This window comes from Fukomys damarensis, unplaced genomic scaffold, assembly GCF_012274545.1.
Source record: "Fukomys damarensis isolate Sample0158 unplaced genomic scaffold, DMR_v1.0_HiC HiC_scaffold_37, whole genome shotgun sequence".
Taxonomy (NCBI): domain Eukaryota; kingdom Metazoa; phylum Chordata; class Mammalia; order Rodentia; family Bathyergidae; genus Fukomys; species Fukomys damarensis.
Window position 1 is genome coordinate 63839850 of NW_022900949.1, and position 12890 is coordinate 63852739.

Consider the following 12890-nt stretch of genomic DNA (forward strand, 5'->3'; position numbering starts at 1 on the left):
ATTTAAGGTTCTGGCACCAGCTGTACTACTGATAAAGCAAGCAACTATGATCAAGAAAAACAGGTCACATCACACAACTTGGAAATATGCACTTTTAAGATTGGTACGAGGGTATTTGATAACCCTAAGCATAGGGGCAGCTTTTTATTTATCATTGAGTGCATTACACATCTCAATTTACAGAGGCTTGTTACCAAACCTAAACTGATAAAGAAAAGAAATATGTTATCAAGCAAGAACCTAAGCAAAATGTTTCAACTGCCAATTTGGAAGTGTAGAGGTTTACATACTGCCACTCTGTGACCTTTATTAAATGCTGTCAGATGTTCCCTGAAGAGAAGCTCTCTCTTTTCATGAACACCTGTAATGCTAGGACTCGGTATATCTCTATTCATGGATCTGCTACTCAAAAGGATAAACCTTTTCAGCTCTGAATCTGTATTAAAAACCTAATCATTAAAGTAACAGTAATAAAGATAATTATAAATATATATTCTTACCAACCACCTTTTTGCTATAAGAAGGTAATCAGAATTTTTGTTTTACTTTGAAGTAAACAAGTACATCTGAGTTCATATCTCCTGAGATCAACTATTCCAAAGTATTAACATGCAGCATTTTGAATTAAGTATATTTCAAAGCATATAAATCTATCTGCCTTCAGCAGGGAATTACTGCTGACTATGAAGGAGATGGTAATTTGAATTTTCCAATATCCATCTACTGAGATTTTTCTTTACTATATGAGATGTGCTTTATTGTTAATGAGGCAAGAAAATAATAACAAGAATCCTCCCATGGTGCTTCGTTGACTCCGCAAATCCAATATCCATCTACTGAGATTTTTCTTTACTATATGAGATGTGCTTTATTGTTAATGAGGCAAAATAATAACAAGAATCCTCCCATGGTGCTTCGTTGACTCCGCAATCTGGTTTTATTTCAACATCTCTGTCCTTATAGTTGCCTTAAAAGCTACAGAACTTTGGCATAAGACAAGCCCAAGAACTTCGGATGATGCTTCTAGCCTGGTCTTGCATCAGTGCTAATATTTCTTGGGGAACTGGTAGCATATGATTGTATTAGCTGCTGATGTCCTGAATAGTCCATATAGTTGCATGGAATACATTATTTCCTGTAATGCATTCTAACCTGGTAACCACCCTGTGGTGAATACAGCTTCTGAATGTATCAGATAGTTGTCAAAATCCAAGTTTACCATTGCAGCTAAATCCACTTTACGTGATTCTACTTTAAGGTTTCAATTTTTTTTTTCTTTAGACACTATCACATTTGTAAAATGCTAAAGGAATCTAATTGCCACTATTTGGGGCAAAAGGCAGTGACACATATTTTAACATTTAAATAGTACATTGGCCAGCATACTTTCAAAACTGAAATTTAAGTTTTATTTCTGCGACTGAGAGCGCTCACTGTTAGCACAGTGCCAGGTACAGCTGTCGTCCTGAAAATCGTGAGTCAGCTTCTTTCATGATAGAGTAAACCAGTGATCCTTTGTGTGTGAAAGAACCAACTCCCCGCAAAACATCTGCGCAAACCTTTCTGTTTTAAAAAAGTAAGTTCTACCACTTATAAAGCAGTTTCAAAGGGATGAGTTGAAACATTTGAGTTTAATCCATAAAGTAGCAGTTTCATGAGGTGTTAAATCATATCCTATTAATGAGATAGTAATTATGACTACCAGTATCATGGGTATTATACTCACTAGAACTACCTTCATTTTGCAGGACCAGGCACTGCTATTCATAACTCAGGTCTTTGGAAGTTGGAATCCTCTTACCTAGACAAAATCTGATGTTTGTTAGAGCTATCGAAGAAGAGAGCAATGCCATTTGACCATTACCTTTCAAACGTTAATATCATCATTAATGAAAGACAGCAAGACACAGAGAAAAGGTGAAAGCTTTGCAGTCGGATGATATCTGAGTACCTTAATGGACCAGCCACCTGTGAATCAGGGATTTCATTTCTAGACACCCAGCTTTGACCATTTTTCTTCCTTCCTCTTCCTCGGAAGGAAACCTCCTTATGTACAGCAGGAAAGTAACTGAGAAGTCAAGGAACTGTGTTATTTTTTGCCCCTGACCCTGGAGGATATTTAAGTACTGCACAGGAAGTTTTCTGAGGGAACACACAGGGATACCACGCAGGAAAAATATTTCCTATCAAAAAGACTTGAGGAACTTTTCTAGCTTAAGCAGCATGTCAAACAACATGCAGCTGCCAGTATAAAAAGACTTGTTCCACACGGAAGGGCCAGAAAAATAAAGTCACACAGCATTCCTGGAGACTGTAAATGAGAAACAGCCTGAGCCCAAGCATGATACAGGGCAGGAGGAATGCAAGACTCGAAAGTGTGCACCTTGGACAAGCATGAAGACTGTTTGCGGCTTTCAAAACAGACCCTGGAGAGTCAGACAGGAACTCCTAAGGTTTATTGCACAAACTATTTTCTAGGTAAATCACCAAAACGTCTTCATGTTTTATGAGCCCACAGATTTTAGAAGCTGCATTTAGATCTTTTCACAAACTGGGTTTGGTCAATACCCCAAAATTTTCTTGTCATGTTCCCTAGGTCCCAAGTTAAAATGGCCCTGTATGTTTTGTTAAATACAGATACCTGGGCTGAGTAAAAGTTTCTGAGTTATTGACCACCAGGTAGTCAGAAAGGAGCAGACAAGGCCCCTAGTTTCTCTTGTGGGTTTTGTCTTATCAAGTCATCACTGTTCTGTTTTAAACAGTGAGGTTAATCTAGGCATTCATCCCCTAAGACATGCTGGCTCAGTAGTTTAAAGTACACAATTTCCCTATAATGAGAGAGACACCTATAAAAGCTATCTTCGGTCTTTTCGCATTTCTGTATCTCACTTGCTGTCATCTGAGTCCACCACAATTTTTCACCTAAATTACCACATGGCCTCCCCTGCTTTCTCGGCTTGCATTACAAAGAGCAGCCAGATACCCACCCACTCCTACTCCTGTTATCAGTTATCATGCAAGCATTTTATTTCATTTCTAACACAATCTAAATTTATCCTACTTCCTTATGCACTTGCTTCTTTCTTGTCGATCTCCTTCCCTTAGAACATGAGTACCACGAGAGCAAGGATTTTGTTTCTCTGGAATCCTTAATGCCTAGAAAACTATCACCTGGTGGAATCTCGGTGAATAGCAAACAATAAATTTAAATTTCAAGCATATTAAGTGTTTTTCACTCACTTCCCATTTCATCTGTACTTCTCAGCTCAAGGGCTGAGCTATTTTTTTCAGCTTGTATTTTGGGTGAGCAGAAAAAAACAAAACCTTACCTAAGGTTTAATCTCAGTTCGTTTGCAGTTGCACATCTATAGAACTGCCAATCTCAGCTTGCACTCTTCTCTAGGTACATTACTAAAGCACCTTCCTATTTTACGAACCCACAGATTTTGAAAGAGCTCTGAATTAATCTGTACCACTGGCTTTCTCCCCCTGTGTCACAGACAATATTATATCTCATAAGGTTTTTTTTTTTAACATGTCATAGATTCTACTCTCCAACTCTTATGTTGCTCCATCTTCTAACCCCATAGTTTTCTCACTTTTGCTTTAGCCATGAAATGCTCTTTCAAGTATATATTTTGTCGGTATATAAGCAAACAAGTAAAAAAAGTGCAGCTCTTCTCGAAGTGTGTGTATAGGAAGGCCTGCCATTGGCACATACAAAGTGGTCCACGTTTCAAAACTGCCCTATCCTATTCTGCCTTTACAGACAGACATCAGCACAGAGAATAACCATACCTGTAATTTATTGATATCTATCATGCTCAAATATTTTGGATTTTAAACCTACAGATTTCCTTACACTAGAAGACAAAGTAACAATTAGCCTCGATGAGCTTAGAAGGTAGAGAAAGCAAGCTTTGAGATCAGTTCCAATTCGTTGCTAATAGAGTTCAGAAGCTCTTCTGGAAATGAGTGTTATTTTTAAAAAGTGAGGGTCACTGTTCCTCACATAAGAACTTTCTTATGTGTGATAGCTGGTTGGCTGCAGGTTAAAATTCCAAGAATGGCAATGATTGTCTTTTTAGGGCAATGTGTATCTTTCATATGTTTTCCTAGCATAGAAATATATACCTTTCTTTTGACTCTCAATACTTTTGTCTTTCAGGAAATAGTGTGTCATTCAATTGTCTTTCAGATAATCAGAATACCTTAGAGCTCTATCTTTAATGAGAGATTCAGAAAAAGAGATTTCTCGATGAACTCATTTTGCTGTTTGACATGAAGAGCAGACATGGTGAACATGTGTCCCTTTGTGAGGTGAAGAGCCTATTCTGCATTACCTGTCCTTCCTATGTTGACTATGGAAGTTCATCTATAGGTGTAATAATTTGTTTGGGTTCAATATGTATTCTCGTTCCTAAACAGAGAATGCAGTGAATAATCACAATGGTTTTTGTGGTTGGATATACCTCTTCTTAGAATCAAGTTACTCCCATAGGGCTGTTCAAGCTACCAAAATCACTGAACATCAACCAAAACATGCTATTCTAGACTTTTGGTGATTGAGCCAACTGGGAATGATGATATATTCATTAGAATGCTTGGCAGTATAGGTTCCAATGAAATCAAGCTGGACAAGAGGGTAAATGATTATTCACAAAAATGTAAACGTGGATCAATACTTCTACTCTTCTCTTACTGAACAGTTACTGTTTTATGTTGTACTTTAGCCCAAGTCAAGTGTCTGCGCATTCTCTTCATAAAGGGACCAAAGGAGCAATGCCTGAATTACTCTGTTTTTCTCTTATAGTTGTTCTCTGGATTCTATAACTTCCTCCCAATTCCAGAGGAAAAATGGCCAATATTACATATCTATCTAATCAAAAACAAATTTTCACATCTGTACTATTAGAATATCTATCTACAGTTTCAGGGTACTAAGGAAGGTGAAGTATATTAGTTTTGGTAGCTTCATTGCTGAATTCTACTGAGCATGTAAAGAAGAGCCATTATTAGTCTTTATCAAGTTCTCCCAAAAAATTAAAGAAGAGGGGATATTTCCAAACTCATTTTGTGAGACCAGTCCTGACACCAAAGCCAGATAATGACCCTACAAGAAAACAAAACTGTAGGCTAATATCCCTAATGAATACAGATGCAAAATTCTCAGCAACATACTAGCAAAGCAAATTTAACAGTACATTAAAAAGATCACTCATCATAATCAAGTGGGATTTATTCCAGGGCTCCAAGGATGGTTCAGTAAAACATAAATCAATAAAAGAGGCACACCATGTTATAAAATGAAGGACAAAAACCCATTTGATTACCTTAATAGATGTAGAATAATCATTTGACAAAATGAAACATTAATGGCCAGCTATACCTTGATGTAAGAAGCATAAAACTGTGAAAGATATTGAGTAAAAGTTGGAAAAAAAACTCATTTATAAGAGCACAATACTAAATATGAAAGCAACACAATCTATGATAAAGATAATACAGTATAATAAGTATAATAAGCCAAAATTTCTCAGTCACTTTCAAATACAAAGCAGGGAACAGCTGGACATCTTTTAAAGCCAAAAGCTCTAACCCACACAGTAATGAGACAACTCAAATATCCCCCACGTTTGATTATCTGTGATAATTTAGAAAATACACTGCATCATCTTCCTTTCAATGTTGTGTAGCCATTCAGAAAAACATCTTATTCCATGTTATCTGAATTTAATAACTAGGCAAAGTAAATGATAAACAAAACACATTTAGCTAATAGCTTTAACAAGTAATTTCAGTCATACCACCACACTGTGACCCATTTAGATTATCACAGGTAAACTTAACTTACTTCTGAACTATAAAGTAATCATGAGAAAAGTATCTGTGAAACCAACACCTTCCCTCGGTATCTAACGACATACAACATTCTAGTTTCGGCTACCAGTAATCAAGAGCACATCATGATCAGCCTGAGGGTGGCATGACTAGGAGTGCTATAAGATATAGTTCTGTGGGGCACGACACCCATGGGCTCACTGACTAAAAGAGAACCAGAAGGTGAATGGCCCTGTCTGCACAGTCCTTGGAGAGTGTTTTTTTTTTTTTTTTTTTTTTTTTTTTTGCTGGGCCCATCAGTCCCTGATCCTCCCTGCTACCACTGCATTATGATAAATCAGATTGCTTTAAATGATCCAATTTGCAGATGAATTAAAACGCTTTTCAAAATGAGTCATGTGATTTAAACACTAAGAATCGAGACACAAATAAAGCAATTCAAGTTTCCTTAGTTCTTTCCCTACTAGACTATGGAGAATGTTTATTATTGACAGTAGCTTACTATTATGTGTGATTTTAGTTGTCCTGAAAAATGAACATAAGAAAGTTTTAAAAATTTGCCTCCAGTCTTTTTGATTATGTATAGAACACCATATAGTTCTATGGCTTGTTTTTGGTTATTTCTTTTCTCCTCTTTCATTTACCTGTGCATATATTCCAGTGCATTCATAGTAGTCTCTGGAAGGGAGGCCAAGTCGAGGTTGGTCAAACTGTAAAACATAGACATCAAAGAAATAAACCATTCAGCAGATATAAAAGAGCCGGACAAAATATTAAGCATTCCTGTCTGTGAATGCACAAAGGCCCAGTCTTCTTGATATTTATAAGGGTAACAATCAGACACTAAGTACATAATTAGAAAATGGTTTTACTACGCTACTTATCAGTGTAAAACTCATGAGCATTTAAATAATCTGGAGGAACTGTGCTATGTGCATTGAGGGAAACTGGAGCAGATTTAATTAAATATATCTTAGGAAGGCTTTTTAATGCAGAGCAGAAGACGCAGGTGAACAAAGGCACGTTAGAATTTAGTATTAGGGAGTTTCTAAACTGTGTATTGGCAGGTCTTGCCAGCTTCACAACCTTCCAGTGTGTCCCCCCAGGGGGATGTTTTGATTTACTCCCACCCTTAGTTGGGACTCATTATTTTTGGTTGAAGTAGGTCATATCCTTCAAGTTTATTTCAATGGATCTTGCGGACAGTACAGAAAACTTAGTCTTTGTAGGTAAGGAGGGGTGGAGGGCTTGAAATGAGGGCAGCGAAATGGGAAAAAATGAGAACCAAGATGGATTAGGTAAAGGTGCAAATTTCTAATGATGACTGTCATTACACTGTATACCTTAAATGTACCAATAAAATTAATTTACAAAAAGAAGAAAACTTCTATGGTAACTATAGGGCTTTTAGCTACTTAAATATTACCACTAGAAAGTTTGCTGAGATCCTGTACCACAAAAGAATGAAGAATACGCCCTTTAGCTCTCCTCAGAATCACTCTGGCTGGAAGGGCTTCAGGAAGTGCAAACAGCCACTGGACGTGGAGATGCAGTGATCCCCTAGTGTGTGCCCGCTCCTCCTAAAGTACCTATGGGAGAGCAGGCTGAACACACTCAATTTTTGGAGACTTCTTCCTATGCTTGGCTGGGAAAATTGGGTACAAGGGCAAGCCAGAGCTTTTATGAGTTAAAGTGAGGATCCCAGTAGCTCTGCAGAGCCCAGACGAATACATAGGAAAGAACCCAAAGGCACACTGTGGAAAGAGCCAAAAGGCATCTCCACATCCAGGGCTCTGTCCCTTCCACAACTTTCTGACCCTAAGGCAATCATGCGGCAGGATTCTGGTGTCTGAGAACCCAAGGAAAGTATTTGGAACACAGAAAAGGATTCCACTGCAAGAGAGAGTTGTGTTTGGCTTCTTCACAAAGATGTATTTAGCAGTGACATAAATATGATTCTGTGACCTGTAATTTTTAGTGCACTTTCTTTCACTGAAGACTACATAGAAATACTATAGAATGCTTAGTTGATTCCAAAAACACTCATTAATCTCATCTTAGATGATCCCAAAATAGATGGTTTAAATTTTAAGCAATCTAAACAAAGCTATTTAAAAAGAATGGCATTTTATTTACCTTAATTGAGAATGTACAGATATTCTTTAGTGAGAACTAAAATTGTGTTCAAAATTCCCTTTTTTATTCTTTTTAAAGTAATGAGATTTTTAGCTTATAGACCTCCATTAATTATGTAAGTCAAAGCATGATTCTCTTCGCTAAATACACAAAGAAACCAGGGACCTTTTTTCAATAGCAGGGCCTGGGAGACTCTCGTCACTTATTTATTGCAGGAAGAGATATCTAAATGGAGATAGTAGAAGTAAGAGGCAAAGGTCTAAATACAGCATCAAGAAAATATTTTCAAATTTGAGACCCTGGGTATTGGAGAGATATATCTTGAAGTTATTACCCCCTGGCCTAGGTACTTAAAATGAAAATATGCATTATTTTTAAATATCAATGACAGCAATGTGCATGGAAATATAAGATAACTTTGGCTGTCTGATACACACTTACATGAATTATATGGTAGGTAGAGTTCTTATCATCAGTGCCGACAAAAAAATTAATGAGAACTTTTTTTCCATATTTAGAACTCAATTGAGCCATAGATTTTTCAGCTGTCCAAGAAGTATCTGAAGCAAAGAAAGGAAAAAGATATCTTTAGATGCTTTGGTTCATTAATGATATTATAATAGATTTCATGTAGACATTATTCGTTTAAAGAAGAGGAAATCACCTTACCGTATGTTTGTTCCCAGTTTTCTGTGGCCACTGGCCACCCATATACATCTGGCAAGAGTTTGAGTAGCGGCTGTCCACGTCTACTATCAATGACAGCTTTGAAAGCAATGGATATGGGTTCAATATGAAGTCTACGCACACTGTGACTCCAATATCTGTACACTCCTAGTGCAATCAAAATGAAGAGCACTTACATTCATTTATACAGGACCTGTACAGTGTTTTTGCTTTTTGCACTGCTACGATATCTTCGGTTTTGGGTTCATCGAGGACATCTGGAAAGAGATATTTTGTAAAATGCATCAATATAACTGTAGTTGATATTCACACTTTCAACACAGGTTCAGTAAAAAACTTGTTTTCTTCCTCCCTATTCCAAATCTCCATCAGAAATACCAAACTCATCACCAGATGGATAAACATTCCTAGCACCAAATTAGTTAGTTTTGTTAGCCAAGTTAGATGAAAAACTTTTTTGCCTGGGTTATCTGTATGTTTGTGTGTGCGTGTGTGTGTGTGTGTGTGTGTTATGTAGTGATATGTATAGTTCTGCCACAGATAATGGTTACTTTTCTTTTGAAATTGAGATTGAAAAGAACATAAATAATAATTTAGAGGAATTTGGGATTTAATATGGACAGTATTTTCAATGCAGGAAAATAATGAAATCTGTGTGATTCTGTTGTTCATACTACACATAAATTAAATGAACTGTTCTACTTGATTGGATGTTTAAAAAGCAAAAGCATTTTTTGTACAAAGTAACTTCTAGAAGAGGAAAGAACAGAGGACAGAGATAGTAGGGACTAGAGCAGACATTCTGTTTGCCAAGGGAGACAAACCGGAGTAATGTGTTACAGCAACTTTAATACAGGGCTAGGGTAGGAAACCTGGGGAGTAGTTTTCAGTAGAAGTCATTTAATGTTTTTCTTCTGTAAAAAGCCATAAAGATACCATATCTGGGGATGACAGATCTCTGTTTTGTGTGTGCCTACAAATGAAAACAGAAATGTGGAGAGACCAACACACCCATTTTAATGTTTACCACTCTCAGCGAGTCAGTGGCGGTCCATCAATTCTGTAGAAATTATCCATTTTAATCTTCTGCAATGGTCCCTGCAATGGCTAACAGTTGCATCTTAAAAAAAGCTCATGGATGAAGAGCGAAATCTTTGATGCCCAAACCCAAGCACGACCAACCTTTCAAAATAACTTCCAGCTCATCTCTTAAAATGTCAAAGTTACTGTAACGGGAACTGGTTTCAGGAATGACATTGCGTTTCAACCAGCCTCCACAGGCATATTTGAAAAAGTCTGCACAAGGCTCAATGGTTGCATCCATGTTCTGGATCAGTCGAGCGGCTGTAAGACCAAAAAAGGGATTAGATAAAATAAAGGGTATATCTCTCAGAGTTTAGAAGAGGGAAAGAAGGACTCATCACTTCCTTTTATGATCACATCAACTGTACTGAAGCTTCTTTTTCTTACCTATATAATTATCAGTTCTGGTGGCATGATAATTATTATCTGTGCTTTGTCCTTTTCTCTACTATAGTCAGCTCATTTTATTCTAGGTCTTAGTCATCTCATTCTAAGTCTCTGAGACCCTCCCCACCCAAATAAGTCTCCAGGACCACATACCCACAGATAACTGAATTTCTTGCTAGTGCCTATTTCAGAAGAGAAAAGAATACAAGTCTGCTTTGCTTTGGTCATCCTGGGCCTGGGATTAACATCATGACACTCATCGCTCTATAACTTTTAGTTGTCAGCTTTACTCTTCAAGATGCTGTGATTTCTGAAATATTTCTGAGACTCCAAAGGATCAAGGATTATTAGTGGATTTTTATCATTCTAGTAGGGATCTGAAGTCCGTTATTATTCCTTGGATCTTGCTAATGAAAATTTTTGCGATTCAAATTTATATCTGATTTGCATTTGTTTATATAGAGTATGTCTTTATAAAATTGGCTATAAGCTCGTTAGTTTTTCTTATGTTTAGTCTTTTATTTTTGAGAACTATAATGAAAATGCAAATAAACCAACAATGATTATGCGTAAGGTGCAAGACACTGACTCTGGTAGCTGCTGCATTGATAAAAAGATGGGTAATATTTGAATTATGACTTGAAGATCAGAATATGGCCTGATACCCACAAAGTCTACATTTTAAACAGAGGAAATCCTGCTACAGTCCTCCACACTGCCTTTCTCATAAAAAGTTGAAATGTTTTGCAATGGAAACAAAAGAGCAATTGAGAACTCATCAGTATCAAGAGAGTATAAGTTCTCAAAGGAGCTTTTGAAAGAACTTTACTTTCTAAATCAATCAATTAATTAAGACACTTCAAACAACTGCTGAACTATGTGGGTTATTTTTTCCATAGTTTGTATTCAATCTGTTCTCCAGCTGGCGATGCAAGCCTTCACTTCTAACAACCTTTTGGACGCATTTGCTTGTGAGAAGCTCAGGCTCCATCTCCTCAATATTAATGTTAAACTTAGAGTTGCCTCCAAACCAGTCTTCTCTCAACTTTTATGCTTTGGTGTACAGCAAAACTGTTACTAAAGCCCCCTAGGTTTGAAATCTTGAATAAAACTCTAATAAATTTCTCTCTTTCCCTTGGTGTTCTTGATTCCTTCACATCTTTTCCGTAACTTTACCTTGCCATGATTACTGCTAATGGGGTGCACATATCTTCATCTTCTTTTGATTAAAAGTCACCAACTACTGATCCTGACAGTAGTATCCTCATCCTTTTATGTATCCTGTTGCCCTTTCACAGATTAAACTTTTATTCCCCCAAAGACCTTTTACCCTGGCCACAGCCTTGTTCAAAAACATCAGCGGATTATTATTTCCCATGTTAAACTACAAACTCTTTAACTTGACCTCGAAAACCTTTACCAGACCAGTCACATATCTCTACCTTTCCCTTTTTCCTCTCTGCATTTTAATTTTAAATTTTTGCTCCTGGCGGGCAGACCTGCTCCATGCATCTCACACACTCTCTTGCGCTTTCCTAACCCTGTGCCTTTGCTTCTCTCCTCCCGACCCCGCAGCTTGGGCCTCCTCTCTTCCTTGCCACGTCCACTCATCATTCAAGGTTCAGCTCCTGCCCGTCTCTTCCCTTCAGCTTAGAATGACTGTTTCTCTTTCTGAGCTTCTCAAAGCCCATTGCCTCAGTCAGCGTGGATGAGTCTACTTTGTTGTTTTCACTGTGAACACCTGCTCTGTGTCCCTAACCATTTGGTTGATGTCATTAATCTCGCCGTATGCCCATCACATAGCACCCAGGTAATAAGGCACAGTGACGTTTACGAGCAACTGAATCATCCTGAGAGGATCCTCTTACTCCTCTTCCACACACTTCTCACCCCTGTTTCCACTGGTCGGATCAGTTCTTGTTTTGCCATCACCAGAGTTCATCCCATCCACCCCATTCCCACTGCTTTCTTCTGTCTTAGGTATTAAATCTCTGCTCCCAGGCCCAAGCTGTGGCCCTGGGCCTCTTCCCACCCATCTGCCCTTCACTTTATAAGCAAATTATGTTCACAAAGCATTTCAGCATTTGCTCCACTCCAAGGGTTTCAGTTCCTTCCTTACACATTCATGGCAAAGTCCCAATTTCATAGCATGCTCTAACCTTGAGGTATTTGACAAAGCTTATTCTTCTCTGCTTTGCCACAAAAGGCTACCTGTTTCAATTAAAGGAGTGTATTCACTTTCTGCTCAGAAATCCCTTAGTTTTCCACTCCTGTAACGTGGACTGTGTTGCCTCAACTCCTGCTAGTGCATTATTTTACATTTTCTCCTTTTAAAATTTTAAGGTCTTATTTTTTCAGGGCTGGGGATTGAACCCAAGGTCTTAGCACTGAGCTATGACCCCAGACTTTTATTTTTTTATTTTGAGATTGGGTAATCACCAAGTTGCAATTTTCTCAGGCTGGCTTTGAACTTGCAATGCTCCTGTCTCCCAGAGTAATGGAATTACAGGCAAACTTCAGGCATTTTAAAAACTCAAGTCAAATTCTCTTCTTTCAAAAGACTGTCCACGTCAGCTTATTACCTGTTGATTTTCTGGGTATAAATTCATTATTTCTCTTCTGGACTGTGGCTCTATTAAGGTAGGAAATGCACTGCTAGTTTTTTCACAGGGCCTAACACTGTGCTTAATCAAGACCATTTGTGGAAAACTCTAGTACCTTGAGTAAAAACTAGGAAACTGAGAGAAAAATAAGTT

The 12890-nt window shown here is 37.7% G+C and overlaps 1 protein-coding gene across 4 annotated transcripts in view; it reads right to left on the bottom strand.

Annotated features, from left to right (window-relative positions):
- The window catches only part of Mme (membrane metalloendopeptidase), a 142019-nt gene that overhangs the window by 39719 nt on the left and 89410 nt on the right, over positions 1-12890 (bottom strand). For all 4 annotated transcript variants that reach the window (XM_033759764.1, XM_010636896.1, XM_010636898.3 and 1 more), the window contains exons 4-8: positions 9847-10008; positions 8841-8921; positions 8647-8742; positions 8419-8537; positions 6486-6551 (exon numbers count right to left, since the gene is read on the bottom strand). In XM_033759764.1, the coding sequence (XP_033615655.1) occupies positions 6486-6551; positions 8419-8537; positions 8647-8742; positions 8841-8921; positions 9847-10008 (524 nt within the window). The remainder of the gene's footprint in view (positions 1-6485; positions 6552-8418; positions 8538-8646; positions 8743-8840; positions 8922-9846; positions 10009-12890) is intronic.